The sequence below is a fragment of the Mustela nigripes genome, chromosome 14 (assembly GCF_022355385.1).
Source record: "Mustela nigripes isolate SB6536 chromosome 14, MUSNIG.SB6536, whole genome shotgun sequence".
Taxonomy (NCBI): Eukaryota; Metazoa; Chordata; class Mammalia; order Carnivora; family Mustelidae; genus Mustela; species Mustela nigripes.
The window spans coordinates 55,116,345-55,133,139 of record NC_081570.1 but is presented as its reverse complement, the minus strand read 5'-3'; the positions used below and the strand labels follow the sequence as shown (position 1 = coordinate 55,133,139).

Sequence of the window (16,795 nt, the reverse complement as noted above, 5' to 3'; positions counted from 1 at the left end):
GTCCAATGGAAAAAAGACAGCCTCTTCAATAAATGGTGCTGGGAAAATTGGACAGCCACATGCAGAAAAATGAAATTGGACCATTTCCTTACACCACACACAAAAATAGACTCAAAATGGATGAAGGACCTCAATGTACGAAAGGAATCCATCAAAATCCTTGAGGAGAACACGGGCAGCAACCTCTTCGACCTCTGCCGCAGCAACATCTTCCTAGGAACAACGCAAAAGGCAAGGGAAGCAAGGGCAAAAATGAACTATTGGGATTTCATCAAGATCAAAAGCTTTTGCACAGCAAAGGAAACAGTTAACAAAATCAAAAGACAACTGACAGAATGGGAGAAGATATTTGCAAACGACATATCAGATAAAGGACTAGTGTCCAGAATCTATAAAGAACTTAGCAAACTCAACACCCAAAGAACAAATAATCCAATCAAGAAATGGGCAGAAGACATGAACAGACATTTCTGCAAAGAAGACATCCAGATGGCGAACAGACACATGAAAAAGTGCTCCATATCACTCGGCATCAGGGAAATACAAATCAAAACCACAATGAGATATCACCTCACACCAGTCAGAATGGCTAAAATCAACAAGTCAGGAAATGACAGATGCTGGCGAGGATGCGGAGAAAGGGGAACCCTCCTACACTGTTGGTGGGAATGCAAGCTGGTGCAACCACTCTGGATGCTCAGAAGGCTAAATGAATATTATTCCCAATACCTGCTTAATCAGTGGTGGAAGAACGGTCTCAGAACTGTTTGTGTCAATTGGCCATTTAAGTTTAATAGTAAAAGACTGGCTAATGATAACAATGCATCGTAAAACCTTCAGAAGGAAAGGAGAATGTTTTGTGGACCATTTGTTTTTTTGTGTGTGTGTGGCAGTTTTAAGTTATTAGTTTTTAAAATCAGTACTTTTTAATGGAAACAACTTGACCAAAAATCTGTCACAGAATTTTGAGACCCATTAAAACAAAAGTTTAATAAGAAAAAAAAAATGTTCCTCAAAATGTTGAAAATAGAACTGCCCTATGACCCAGCAATTGACTACTGGGTATTTACACTAAAGATACAAACGTACTGATCCGAAGGGGCACGTGCACCCAAATGTTTATAGCAGCAATGTCCACAATAGCCAAACTATGGAAAGAACCTAGATGTCCATCAACAGATGAATGGATCAAGAACATGTGGTATATATACACAATGGAATACTATGCAGCCATCAAAAGAAATGAAATCTTGCCATTTGCGACAACATGGATGGAACTAGAGCGTATCATGCTTAGCGAAATAAGTCAAGCAGAGAAAGACAACTATCATATGATCTCCTTGATATGAGGAAGTGGTGATGCAACATGGGGGCTTAAGTGGGTAGGAGAAGAATCAATGAAACAAGATGGGATGGGAGGGAGACAAACCATAAGTGACTCTTAATCTCACAAAACAAACTGAGGGTTGCTGGGGGGAGGGGAGTTGGGAGAAGGGGGGAGGGGTTATGGACATTGGGGAGGGTATGTGCTTTGGTGAGTGCTGTGACGTGTGTAAACCTGGCGATTCACAGACCTGTACCCCTGGGGATAAAAATATATGTTTATAAAAAATAAAAAATTAAAAAAAATACTTAAAAAAAAAGAAAAAAAATAGCTTTCAGAAATAGCAATAGTCAAGCATATATTGAGAACAACCAAGCAAGGATCCATTGTCTTTCATTTATTACCTTGAATTTCTAAGTAGTTTGTGGATCAACCCTGCGAGGTTAAGTTAGAGCACTGATGGCTTAGTTACTACACAACTTGAATAAGCTCTTGGGAGCAAAGCCACCCAAGTCCAGGGAAAGGCTAGGAAGAAAAGGCTAAATTACCTATTCCTGGTTCTGAAAAACCAGCCAACTTTATGACAGCATTCTCAGGATATACAATGGCACTACAAAAAAGAATGCCACTTGTCACAAAAAAGAAAATGAGCTGTTTACTCCCTCACTAGATAAGATTAAGCTCACTACACTAGGTGAAACCAAAATTCATTACGTCTTTTCTTGGAATGACTAGCCGTACTCAGAATAAGCTATTGCTTCCAGTCAGTCCTTTACCTCAAAGGTGCTAAACTTGCTCAAAGAGCAGTCACTGATGGTCTGTTTACCACGAGAGCACACTGGACAAGCAACATTCCGGCAGTACCACCTAACTTAGCTGCACTATGACAGATCCTCTTAACCATTTCCTTAGGTCTTCTGAGGCTGCAAGCCTTTACAAATCCATCTCTGGATGGAAAAGTCCTGCTGCTGAGATCAAGACCTGAGCCGTTATCAAGAGTCAATTCTTAACCGAATGAGCCACCTAGGTAATCCACTAGATGGAAAACTTTAAACTTTAAAAATAGAAAGATGTCAAAACACTCTAACACACCTGAGAAAAGGTGGGAAATACAACAGGATGGCTAAGGACATGTACAAAATTATTGACCTCCAAGGCTATTGTTAGCCTATAAATATGAAGAAAAACAGCAGCAGCAACTGACATCACAGGCTTGGGAACATCTAATACAAATACATGATATTGGTCTGCTAAGATAATGAGTTATGGAGTGAAATATTCAGGTGTTTTGAGGACAAAAGAGATGAGGACCGATGGTACTTTTCAAAGAAATTTTCATTTGTCTATCACTTTCTTGTACTTTTTTTTTTAAGGGAAATGGACGCATATCCAACATGCTGCACACAGGAAGAAGAGTCAAGCCAGCTGAAACCACCACCCTAGGGCTTATCACCTCAGTGCCTTCTACGTGTCTGGTACTATATGAAGCACTTTGCATACCTGGTGTCATCTAATCACTACAACCATCTTATGAAGAAATGAAGAAAGAAAAACTGGGGCTCAGAAAATTAAAACTGCCTATCGGTACACTGTTGGTGACAGGGTTAGGCTTCAAAGCCCATGCTCCTTTTAAGATACCACAGGCAGTCGGAGTTGAGAGTACATGACCCATGAGCGGTCTGAATAGAAGACCACGAACTGGAAGAGGAGGTCTGGACCTGGTTTATGTCTCCACAGCCTCCAGTGATTCATTTGACTGTTTGCTTGGTGTTCTGCTCAGTGCTTCCAGTGGCTCTCCAGCAAGATTGCTTGGCACCAACCATATTCTTAGAGGTTACAGAAAAGTGATTTCCATCTTTCCTGAAAAGAGTCTCACTGAGCTCTGTATCACTGTCTTCATGTCAGGGGCTCTGTTCTTGCATCTTGGTCAGTCAGTCTGCAGTTCTCCTACTCTTCCCATGCCTCTTACTGGCAATTCCAGAGCTTCTCTGGAACCATGGAGGCAGAGTGTCCTGGGATAACTCAGAGCTCATGCATGGTCACTGGTTTGCCTTGCTGGGCCTTCAAGGCTAAGGGTGTGGACTGTAGTCTACAAGTTTTAGGCAGGTATATTGCTGGCTCACCCAGGACACTGTGGCTCATGCTATAGAAGCCAACTCTGATGTCTTAGTTCTTACTCCCAGCAGCTTCCCAGGACCAGCTGTGCAAGCCAGCAAGTAGGGGGGCAGATACCCTATGGGTAATTAACCAATGACAGTTAAGTTCTCTTTCCCTGTCATTGTATTCCCATATGTTTTTTCTGGGACTGTCCCCAGTGACTAAGCAACCAGCTGTGTTTTCTGTTGGTGCTGTGGCCAGCTCAGTAACTTGACCTCGTGTTTGCTTTGGTCCTTTCCTCGTTCATTCCCTTGCTCTTGTTCCTTGAGACTATATAGCTCAATTTTCCTGACAAAGCATGAGCATATTAGTTCTATTCATGGAGCTTTCTAGAAAACCTAGGAAAAAAGTGTGAGAACAGTTCTCCTTTAACTTCTGCTAAGTATGATGGCCAGTGCTCAGGAGTTAATGTGGATGTAAGGACTATTAAATTAGGGAAAGGTGAATTGCTCAGTCTTGGGTAGTCAACCTGGGCTTCATAAGTCAAAAAAGGATCTCTTTCTTCTTCTTAGGTGGCTGTAGCTTTGAAAAAATTCTCATAAATCAAGAAGGCATGAAAATTCAGCTGCACAGATTCTCTTTCATGCCACTAGAGTCCAAGGACAATTAATGGCCAAAAAACTAACGGGGAGGGAAGCAGGGGAGAGAGAGAAAATATTACTAAATGAGATCCCAATTCTATTGCTTTCTGGATTTCTCACATTGAGGTGCTCATATTGCTATCAAGATAAAATACATTCATGTGGCCGGAGAAGAAAGAACACTGCCCCATATTCAGATTTCTGTCTAACACATAACAAATATCAAAAGATGACTAATTTTTAAGAATTCAGAATGGAATGCTCACCACCAACCAAGATCTCTGCCCCACATATTTGTAACTCCTTGTTTTTGCTACAGGCCAGTTTGCAGAAAAACACTGTTGTACCCAGAGGAAGATCTGTGACTTGAGAACTGAGGAAGTGACCATGCAGAAAATTGATCCTTCTTTTGAACTTGTAGAGGATTAACTCGTTAAAACTGGGATATTGTGAGCAGCCTTGTTCGGGCTTCAAAGAGCATGAAATATTGATAGCTGATCCAAGTGAAATTACACGGGAAGGCTCCACAGTCACATCTCCTCTCTTGCATGCATCTGCCAGAAGATACAAGTCAGCACATAAGAAATCCATTTCAACATGGTGGGTTTGTATGATTCTCAGTATCAGGGTAAAATTAATCCCATCAAACCATGGAAATATAAATAATCCACATTGTTCTGTCTGTATTGGTAATGCACCATGAGAACAGAAGGCAACCACATTAAAGCTTAACTGTACCTTAATTAAAAGATGTATTGTTCTCAAAATAGCAAGACTAAAAGTACTGAGAAAATAGGGTTGGAAGAACATTCAGGAACAGAGGGCCAGGAAAAACCAAGCTCTCTTATACGCAAATTATTCACCAGGCTACCGAGAATTATTTCTCACTATAAATCACATTTGCTTCTATCCCCATTTCTGATTTATAAGGCTTACTTCAATACTTAGACCAAAAAGGGGGAAAAACCCCCCAGTAAAAATGAACAGCCATTTATTTAAAAGGTTATTGCAAACTCTAACGGGTAGATTTAGGAATAATACTTTCTCTTGCTATAGTGGTATAAAGAATGTATAATCTATAACATTATTTTATAACAAAAGAAAATATTTGGTGGCTCTGGTATGTTTGTGGTTGGCATCAAGGATGAAAACTAGGTACTGCATGCCACACTTTGGTATTCCTTCAAGATGCAAGACCCTGGGCCAGATGAATCATAACCCAATGCAGCTAATAAGACATTATGTGAATGTATTCTTCCTTTACAAGTGTTTATTTACTTATTTATTTATTGCCAGATACCATAGTAAACTCATTAAAAGAGAGGTCATTCTTACTCTCTAGAAGTTTTTGTGTTAATAAATACGACAACTAGCCAGAAATGAAGAGCTTTTGGTGGTCCTACCAATGAAAGAACCTCAGAATTATAGATTGGCCTTGAATTTTCAGATGTGATGGGAAAACCTCCATGGAAAGTCTTTTTTTTTTTTTTTTAATTTTAGGACTGCTTTGATCAACTACCTTAAACAGGATTTGGTTAAAAAAAAATTAAATCAAATAAAATAAATGTTAAACATTAATTTCAAATAAAAAAATTCTTTATTTTCAGAACTAAAACAAAGTCTCTTTTTCTCCGCTCCCATCCTACTTATATATCTGTTCTCTGCCTGACTTTTATTGATTGTAATGAGATAGAAAGTAAAAATGTAAGCTCCCAATAAAGAAAAGGCAAGGAAAATGTCAGCCATTATTTTTTTAGCACAGTTGAATTCACCCATGCCAGATGCCATATTAATTTCTGTTAAAATACACTATCATTTTTCATTTTAGTAAAATTTGCAATGCCAGTTTTGTGGTTACTTAGCCAGTTTTTAAAAATTTTTTTTATTCATTTATTTTTTAAAAAGATTTTTATTTGTTTATTTGACAGACAGAGATCACAAGTAGGCAGAGAGGCAGGCAGAGAGAGAGGGGAAGCAGGCTCCCTGCTGAGCAGAGCGCCTGATGTGGGGCTCAATCCCAGGACCCTGGGATCATGACCTGAGCGAAGGCAGAGGCTTTAACCCACTGAGCCACCCAGGCTCTGTACCTAGTCACTTTTTAAATAGAAAATTATATGATTGGATCTGTACATTAATCAGCATAAATTAAATAAAATGCATATTAGTTATAGATATGGAACAGACCTATCCATTTAAAATGAGAGAAGACTGACTACAGAAGACCAACTACCAGAACAATCCCCACAAATACATAGTTCATCTATAACTGAGAGTTTAAGCCACAAATCCTTCTACAGATTCAATTACAGAAATATCTTACCTATATTTGCTTTAACCAACAACAACACAATGATAAAAATAAGTGCCAGTGAGCAACCTCCAACTGTATGTGCCATGAACAGTCAACTCTGGAATACACCTCTGTAATTTTCCTTGTAAAAGAAGACAAATTCATTCATGTTAAATACATTCAGAAAATACCAGAACCAACAACATTCAGAAGGTCTTAAAATGGCCGTTTAATTTCTCTATATTGTTAAGTTTTTTTTAAGAAGTATACTTTTAAAACTAGTAAATTAAAAATATTAAAAAAAATTAAAATAATATTAGCCATCTCTAACCCCCATTCACTTAAGCTTATTGGCATTGGCAAAGGGTGGGAGAAGAGACATTGGAAACCTTTAGAACTGGGCTTAAGAACTTTGAGACTGTGGGGAGACTGTGGGGCCCTGGGTGGCTCAGTCAGTTAAGGTTAAGCATCTGACTCTGGATTTTGGCTCAGGTTATGATCTTAGGGTTGTGAGACTGAGTCCCATGTTGGGCTCCATGCTGGGTGTGAAGCCTGCTTAAGATTCTCTCTCTTCCTCTGCCTCGGCCCACTCCCCTAAAAAAAAAAAAATAATAAATAATAATAATAAAAAAGAACTTTGAGAATGTGGGTAAGTTTCTTAACCTTCGAAGCCTCAGTCACACACACAAAATTTTTTTCTTCCAAACAGGGCTGTACCATCATAGTCAAGCTTAGTATTAGTCAATGTTAAATCCCAAGACTAATGAGAATTTCTGAGCTATTCATGTGCTTCTAGAAGTAACGGGAAATTAAAAAGTGGCTCATAACCCTTTCCTAGAACTTAGTAAAAGACTGATCTCTTTGGTCAGAAGAAAGGGAGTTGTTGGAGTCTTCTACAGAAGTTTATTTCACTTGTTTGCTTGTTTATTCATTACTTGCTTATTTTACTATGCATTTTTATCTTGAATGTGTCAGAAAATGCAAACTAGTGATTTCTGATTGTTTCCGAATCTATACCTACGGAATGGCTCTTCTAGTTATTAGGAAATTTTCTAAATTCTGTTAAAGGTGGGCCAAAAATCCATAAAGTAGGCTGGGAAGTTCTGTGGTGCTAGGCCACTGGAAACTAGCCATTGTAAATGTTCACTTCTTACACCCATACTTAGAAATATGCCAGAACATATTGGCCATTTTCAAAAAAATTCACTTATTTATTCAAAAGGCCACATTTCATGTGCCAGGCATATTGTTAAGTGCTAGCAATACAACAGTACTGCTCTAGTGGATATACAGAAATGTCTCCACTTGTTCCTTTGACTTTCCTACCTCTAGCCTAGCCATCAGTCAGGAAAGATCCAAAAACTTTAGCACCTTTTCAATAGTCTTTGATGGCTGATCTTTTACCTCCTCCTGAATTTCAACTCTGAGAGGACCTCAGCTCACTCAAGATATTTTTTCTCTATTTCTACTCTCTCCCCAGGCAATCTCATCTGGTCACCTAGCTCTAGAAATTTTTTATATGCTAATGACTCTCAGATGCATAGCTTCAACTCAGACATCTCTCGTGTTCCAATCTGTCTCCTTGCATCCCTCTTGGACCTCTAATAGAGTGCTCAATATTAACATGATCAGTTGGAATTCTTGGTCTCCAACCCCAAACTGGTTCTTTCTCTGGCCTTTTTCATTCCAGTAAATAACTGAAGCTGCTCAAAAACCTGGAAGTCATCCTTGATTCCACCCTCTTTCCCGTCCCCTACAGCCAAACCACCACTAAGCCCCATCAATTTTACCTCCAAAATACATCACAGATCAATCTGCTTCTCTCCATTCCTACTGTCCTCACTCTAGTCCAAAAGACCGTCATCTCCCTCCAAGATAGTTACAGTAGCCCTTCAGCGTTTCTCTCCAATCCATCCTTATCCCTTTCTAAGTCATTTTCACATAGCGACTACCTTTCACATTACATTACTTGTTTCATACCACCACTATTTAAAACCCTTCAAATGTCCTTTGTTTTAGAATAAAATAAAAAATCCTTACCACACAAGATCTTTCAGGCACTGCATGGCCTCACTTCTCCTGTCTTGCTACCATCATTTGGTCAACTTTTTCTGCCTTGCTCACTCTGTTCCATTTGCACTGGCTTTCAGACTGTTCCTTGAATAAGACATGTCTTTTGCTGCCCAGAGACTGCACTTTCCATTTCCTCTGCTAGAATCCTCTTCCTCTGTTTCTTAGTGGCTGGCTGACTTACATACTTCAGATCACAGATCATGTGTCACTTCCTCAGAAAGCCCCTCCCTGACCACTTAGCCAAAGTGGTCTTGCCCAGCTACCTTCTACTCATCGTCTTATTTATTGCCTTCCTGGTACAGTCTGTAACTACTGTGTTTATTTACTTGACTACCTGTCTGTCATCTATCTTTGTGCTAGAATTTAAGCCACCATGAGAGTGGGAACACTGGCTGTCTTGCTCACTGCTGTATGTCAGCCTTAGGAAAGAGTACTTAATAAATGTTTATTAAAGAAAGAAAAAAGGGAGGAAGGGAGAAGGAAGATGAGCTATAAAAAAAAACTCCCTATAAACATCCCTGTGGTGGCCAGAGTAATGGCTCACCAAAGATGAACAGGCCTTAATCCCTAAGAACTGTGAATACATTGTATTACATGACAAAGGGACTTTGGAGATGCAATTACAGCTAAGGATTTGAAATGGCGAGGTTATCCTAAATTATCCTAAATAGATTGGGCCCAATCTAATCAAGCAAGTCCTCAAAAGTGGGTGAAGGAGGCAAAAAGTTCTGTCAGAGAGCTGTTATATGAGAAGGCCTGGATCTGCCACTGCTGTCTTTGAAGATGAAGGAAGGGGGTCATGAGCCAAAGAATGCTGTGTCCTCTAAAATCTCAGTGTGGTTCTCCAGTTACAGAAAATATAAAATGTATGTCCTTTTTTAAAAGATTTTATTTATTTATTTGATATATAGAGAGAGCACAAGTAGGGGGGGTGGCAGGCAGAGGGAGAAGCAGGCTCTCCACTGAGCAGGGATCCCAACAGACATGGGGCTCAATTTCAGGACCCTGGGATTATGACCTGAGATGAAGGCAGGCACTTAATGAACTGAACCACCCATGCACCTCTAAAATGTATTTCTTGTGGGTCTTAAGTAAAAATGTTTGAGAAATACTGATCTAAATTGAAATCTGACAATTTCCTTTTCTCTAAACCATACAGTCCAAGATCATGGCATACATGGCCTCTGTGAGCTAATTCCTGCCTTTATTACCAACCACATCTACCACTAGTCTCTGCTGGCACTCTACTGTCTATTAACACTGAGCTGCTTAGTTTCCCTGCACATCTCATGCCAATTTATGCTTCTGTATCTTTGCTGATTCTATTACTTTTACACTTTTCTTGAAATTGCTAACTCTTATTCATTTTTCCCAACTCAGTTCAGGGTATCTTTCAAGATTCAACCATTCATTCAACAAATATATATTAAGCAGTTGCTATGTGTCAGGGGCTAGGGATAGAGAAGGTAGGATTTCAGTCTCATGGAATCAACATTCTAGAATAGGGAGACAGAAAACAAAGAAATAAATAACAAATAAATTCAGACGATGATAATAGAAAAACCTAAGAGAAGCTAAGAGGAGAGAAACCTGGGGAGGAGAGAGGCTGGTCAGTGAAGACATTTTTAGGAAGTGAAGCTTGAGCTGAGAATGGCAGAGGCCAAATGAAGACTAAGGATGAAGCCTAGAGGCAGAAGAATAAATTGGCTATGGCTATGGATAAGGCACATTAAAAAAGGTCAGGGTGGCAGGGCAAGTGACTGCAACTGGAGAATGGTAGGACATGAAATGGAGAAGAATCCAGAAGCCAGATCTACCATTGTTTGCCATGGAAAGGAGCTTGGATTTTACTCTCAAGTCTATAGGAAATCACTGATGTTTAATTCAAGGTTTTATTTATTTGAGTTTTAATGGGGAGTACTACAAGATATGAATTATATTAAATATATACATACAAAGGCAAAAAACAAACAAGAAAAGTTAGTCTTGGTTTCATGTATGGGGGCCAGAGTGGAAGCAAGCATACCAGTTAGGAAGTGATCGCAGGTACCGATTAAGAAATGATGATGTGGACCACAGTTATAGTAGCAGAGAAGGAAAGAAGTCGTCAAATCTTAGGAAGCCTTACCTATGTCTTTAGGTCAGACTGAAGCCTCCTGCATAGCATCCTGGCATCCTCATGTCTTAGCACCTGCCATATTACGTAGAACTAATTTATTTATGTATCTGTCTGTCTCTTCCATTTGCTTACAAACTCCTCATGAGCAGAGGCCACAATTTATGGCACATAGTGGGCATGTGCTGAACTGAACAACTTATATGGCTGAACTGAACAACTTATATGGCTTTTCTGTGCTCATCCATTTTGTTTCTAGTTTAATATAATGACATTACAACCTTATTAAATCTGATTCTGCTACATTATGGTTGACACCATTAATAATAAGTTTTTTTTTTATTACCTCTACCTTGGTTGCTTTGTTACCATGCTTGAATATTCTGGCATAAAAGAAATTATGAATTGAGCTAGAAGATAACTGAATTATGAAGGAACAGTTACATGAAGATTAAATAAGTTTCTGCTTCCTGACTACATGGGGTATCTACAGGGTATCTTTCAATATGCACTGGAGCTATGATATTCTCCAAATAAGTAAAATATTTAATACCAAAATATTTTATTAGCTACTATAAGAATTTTTTAATGTATAAATTTTAAATCATAAATATGAAAACATACAAAAAATACATATGAAATACATATATAAGAAATATATATGAAATATACATATGTATGAAATACATACATATATATATGAAATAAAGTCAAGTTTAAGGTTCAGTTTATATTGTACATTTATCTACACACAGACTTGTTCATTCTCTTTGAATACCCAGTAAAATACTTTCTCCTTTTATAAGAAACTCAGAACCTCAAAGACCTTCAAGTAAATGAGGTATCTTCCAATAAAATGAAACCTCCTATCAACTGTAAACAACTTTCAGACAACCTGCTTGGAGGGTTGATATTAAAACTACAACTTTATCTTGAATCAGAAAATCAAAGAGTATGCTATGTCATTGACTCATCACTCAGATCGTGACAGTTTCCAGATAGTAAAAACAGTGCCTCAGTGAGGGGGACAAGGACTAGCCAGAAATATAGTAACTGGCAGAGAACAGAGACAACAATTACCCCTCAGTGAGTCTTTCCCCACTGCTCCAGGAAGAAGCACAAAATATGTACTACTGCAAAATCATATTTTACTAGGCTAGGAAAAACCCTTATCACAGGTGATCATTTCATGTAGGCAGGAGCACTTTCTTCTACACTTTCTTCTGTAGTACCACATTAAGTTCAAGGGACAGTGTGGAAAAGAAAAAGGCTAGTGAATCTCAGTCCCACTTTTTGCTATTAACTTAAGAGTGCCATTTCTTACAGTAGGTATAGTAATACGGACCTAGACAAAGTTACTGGGAAGATTAATATGATAGTGGCATGGACCCATGAGAATACCTAGAATCAAGTAGGCGCTCCACTGAGGCTAGCTCCTATTTTCCCTTCTGGGTCCTGCTTTTCCATTTCTTTCTTCTTCTTCTTTTTTTTTTTTTTTTTAAGATTTTATTTATTCATTTGACAGGTCACAAGCAGGCACAGAGGCAGGCAGAGAGAGAGGAAGGGAAGAAGGCTCCCCTGCTGAGCAGAGAGCCCAACATGGGGCTCAATCCCAGGACCCTGAGATCATGACCTGATCTCATGAGCTGAAGGCAGAGGCTTTAACCCACTGAGCCACCCAGGCACCCCTTGCATTTCTTTTTTAAACCACTTATGACTTTCACTGTACTGGAATTATATGTTTTGTTAAACTAGGTTAAAAAAATCATATGTTAAGCTCTCTTTATTCTTAAACCTAGATATCAAATAATTTAGTAAGTCAGAGGAGGAAGGAGCCTCAAAAGTTTGCTATTAATTGCCATGGTCCTGCTGCTTTCTTCCCCTCCGAACAGCTGGCATTTGAATCTGGGCGACTGCAGAACAATCAGGTGATGTACATCAAAGCTGGTTATCTTACAAATGAATGCCCTTAATTACCCAGTTGACTCAATGAGGCGGAGTACAAAATTCTTCCCTTTTGCTGGCAAAGCTATTTACAGACATGTCTTTCCAGTAGCAGCTCAATATAAAGACAACACTTTGGAGGTCATCTCTTCCACCTTCCCCATTTTATAGATAGATAAACTGAGGCTTAGATAAAGAGAGGACTTGCCAAAGGTCATTAATAGAAGAATCCAGATCAGAACACAGGTACCCTGATTTCTAATCCAGTATTACCTCTAGCATGTGAAACTGCTCCTGATCAGTAGCGATGGTAGCAGCATATTATTAAAAATAGTGTTGGGGCACCTGGGTGGCTCAGTGGGTTAAGCCTCTGCCTTCGGCTCAGGTCATGATCCCAGAGTCCTAAGATCGAGCCCTGCATGGGGCTCAATGCTCAGCAGGGAGCCTGCTTCCCTTCCTCTTTCTCTGCCTGCCTCTCTGCCTACTTGTGATCTCTGTCAAAGAAATAAATAAAATCTTTAAAAAAATATATAAAAAAAAAAGTGTTAATGCTCACTCTACCATTAATACTAATGCTATAGTTTGTTGATCTCTTACTATATTCCAGGCAAAATGCACATTACATACAATCTTTATGATATGCACTAGTAAAGCAATTATGATGCCTGATGCTTTCATCTTCAGAAGCTTGAATCACTATTTCTTTTCTTTTTGCTGAGATTATATGACTTGTATGATTTATTATGCCTCAAATAAGGCAAGAGGCTTACAAAATATCAAACTGGAGTCAAAGACTGTATGTTTACTGAATATACAGTAGCTTTGCTTCATGGATATATAACAGAATATGGTTATGCAAGGGAACATTTCTACCAACAAGTGGCATATTGATGATTAAGTGCAACCTGATATAAGTGCAACCTGATCAATTGTTCAAAACTTATTCTGCCAAAAAAATCTAATGCCAAAACCTGTGGTGTGCTTCTTATATGCTTACCCTAAAATGAAGCCATTAGTCAACAAATACCACTCAAAATCAGTTTAACTACTCATTCTTTTTTTTTAAATTTAAATTCAATTAATTAACATAGTGTATTATTAGTTGTAAAGGTAGAGTTCAGTGTGAATCATTATTTCTGATACCCTCCTTGCTCTCTCAAAAGAGGATGAAACCAACACAAAAACTGCATATATGCAGTATGTAACCACCTCTAAGGATCTACTCCACCATGAAGATGGAAAAGGATAATCACATCGACCAAGTAGATAACTTGCAACTTGACCATTGGAGTGAGCCTTCTTTTCCATGACTTCTCATGAGCTAAGTCATGAAAAAGAACGGTCTTCTGACTGAAGCATTATTTCTTTTTTCCTCCGAAGTCTGCCATATAGTGAAAAATCTCACAAGCCATAACATGGATAAATGCTGGCCTGTCAGGCCCTGATCATCAAATCAGCCTCTTCATGATATCATGTTAGGTAGTGTGACAGGCAAAGAAAGTAACATCACCTCAACCCTTTCTGCTTTTTCTTCTTTCTACCCAATAGTCCCAAAACTCTTTACATGAGCAGAACTGGATAGGACAGACATCTGTTTTCCTTTCTTACACACTTTTGAATTTTCTTTCATTTCACTGGTATTTGTAGTTTAAGTTTACCTATACATAAGAACATTCTTTTCTTGCTTGAAATCACGAGACTTCTGAAGTTTTGCTACTTTTTTTTTTTTTAATTTCTGTGGGAGGGTTCTCTCCTTTCCTTCTTTATGACCTCTTTATCATGTTTCTTTTACTTACTTACCTTTTTTTTTTTTTAAATAGGCTCCATGCCCAGTGTGGAGCCCAAAGTGGGGCTTGAACTCTAGATCCTGAGATCAAACCCGGAGAACCAAGATTAAAAGCCAGACACTCAACCAACTGAGCCACCCAGGGGCCCTACTTCATCATTTGTCATAACAAAAGTTCCCTTATACTTTTACCCCTTCTTTTATATTTTTCTGAAATGTTCTTCTGTCAATTTTATTTGCCTTTATTTACATTTCAGATATACCACACTGGACATAAAAGATAGGCTCTTGAAATGTTGTATGTAAACAAACTACCTTGAAAATGCATTAAAGAATTTTATCCCATCCCCACCCTCAAATCATTTGTAGTGTGAATTATCTTACAAACTAAACAAGCATTCCCACAAGAGAACTACAAAAAAGAAACAAAGAAAGGAGAAACAAGACATGGATGGAGTCTTGAAGAAACAAGGAACTTTCAAATCAACTTGTGTTATTTGTTATGTTTCTTTTTTTCTTTCTTGGATTAGCTCCAAAAGCTGACAATTTTCACAGCACTTGTTCAATTAAGTTTTAACAATCCAACCTTCTCTATTTTCACTCTCTGCATTCTTCTAGAGCTAGAAATAAAATAAGCCATTTACTTTTGGGAAGGATGATATACTGAAAAGAGCACAGTATCTTAGGGTCTGAGGAAATAGATGCCATCCTGGTTCCTCCACTTTTTTCTGTGTTACCATCACAGTTAACTTCACACTTCAAAGCCTCTTTTCCTTGTTTGAAAAATGGCAATTAACCTTTATCAAGAAAAATAAATCTCTTTCACTAAAATTTTCTTCCTTGGTTTATTGGAAGGGTCTCCTTCCATCGTGAAGTCTCTATTTGTGGACAAGGGCATGAGGTAGGAGGTTTATCTTGCATCTTGGGTATTATGAAATCCTGGCAAGTTTTGCATTACCTTGTAGCATCAATCACCTAGTCTTTATAAAGTGCTAGAAGACGTCAAAAATATTAAAGCACATTACAATTACTTTGTTTTGGAAATTTTCTAGGAATTTCACAACTGACGATAATTGGAGGCATACCGACAGGAGGTGTGGTGAGCTAAGACTAGTGATCATCATACCACAATTGTCCTCAAGATTTCTTATATAAATGAATTCAGCTGAAGTCTCAATACCAATAACCCCATGGTTCAACATCTCTGCTTGATGTTTTACTCAATGTTTACCTCTTCCTCTGCATACCATATAAAAGAGATGTAAATTAAGATTCTATTCTTAATCATCTTTTATAGGCATTTACTGAGCCATTTAACACAATGCAGAGCATATAATTGAGTTGTTAATATTTGATCATCTGCCACACAAAGTAAATACTGGTATCTCAATTCTATAGATGGGGAACTCTACAAGTTGACCAAGACAATACAAAGAAACCAGAAGCAAATTCAGAATTAGGTAAATTAGAATCACCTACCATACTTGAGTTTCCTTATCTGTAAAATGAGAATAAAAATAACACCTTCCTCACCGAATTATTGTGAGGGTTAAATAAGAAGCTCTTATTATAGTGCCTGGTATATAATAAGAGCTCAGTAAATATTATTATCTGCTATTCTTATGGTACGAAAAAGGGTGTTATCACTTACTTTTCACTTATTTTTCAAGCACAGGCTTGTTTTTTGACCCCTCTCTTTACCTACTTTTCTTTACCTTCTTTACCTGAAGATTAATTTGATCAAAACTAGGTCCTATAACTCCCTTATAATAGGTGAATTTATGCCACCTATCATCTTTGACGTACTAAGTGTTCTCATAATTATTGTCTTCCCAAACACTTTTAACATCTTGAGGACAAGGATTGCATCTTACATTTCTTTATATTCACTACAGTGACCAGCACAATGTCTTGAACATAATAGCTATTCAATACGTTTGTATTTAAAAAAAAATATTATTGTTACCATTAGCAAAGATCACCACGATTCCAAGAGCAAAAAGGACTGGACAAGCCTTCTTTGGGATTTGGCTTACATTTTTATGTTGGTCTGCACAAATTTAGGTGTAGAAGTTGAGAACAGTGTTGAATGTTATTGCAAAGTTGACATATAACCAGAAAATAAAGCAGGTATAGTAATAAAAACACAAGTTCATGCTTGAGAAATGACATGCAACATCTATAGAGAAGATTCTTCTCCCATAAAAAAAATCTTTCATATGTATTAGAATTTTTTTCACCCTAGAACTCATTCTAACACAGGATTCAGAGCTTGCCAAAATTTGGAAACTGACCATCCTATGTAATCATCATGATATTTCAAGAAACAAGACACATCAAAAAGGCATGTTGCAGACTCTTACAGAGCTTTTCATGCCTAACAAAATGCTGGTAATGATTGAGGATTTTTACATTACCATAACTCTTAGTCACTAAAGTCCTTTTGATTATACATTGGACAGAGAAATAGGGCACTGTACCATTTCTAGTCAATGAGAAATGAGAATATAATGTTTGTCCAAGT

General features: G+C 38.0%; 1 protein-coding gene across 2 annotated transcripts in view; it reads right to left on the bottom strand.

The window, feature by feature from the left end:
- Positions 1 to 16,795, bottom strand: part of IL12RB2 (interleukin 12 receptor subunit beta 2) — an 84,665-nt gene that overhangs the window by 66,807 nt on the left and 1,063 nt on the right. Inside the window, exons 1-3 of one of the 2 annotated variants that reach the window (XM_059375072.1) lie at positions 8,393 to 8,547; positions 6,383 to 6,494; positions 4,329 to 4,616 (exon numbers count right to left, since the gene is read on the bottom strand). In XM_059375072.1, the coding sequence (XP_059231055.1) occupies positions 4,329 to 4,616; positions 6,383 to 6,458 (364 nt within the window). In that variant the 5' untranslated portion in view covers positions 6,459 to 6,494; positions 8,393 to 8,547. Of the gene's footprint in view, positions 1 to 4,328; positions 4,617 to 6,382; positions 6,495 to 8,392; positions 8,548 to 16,795 lie in introns of those variants that run through there. The other variant, XM_059375073.1, reaches the window with a different exon arrangement.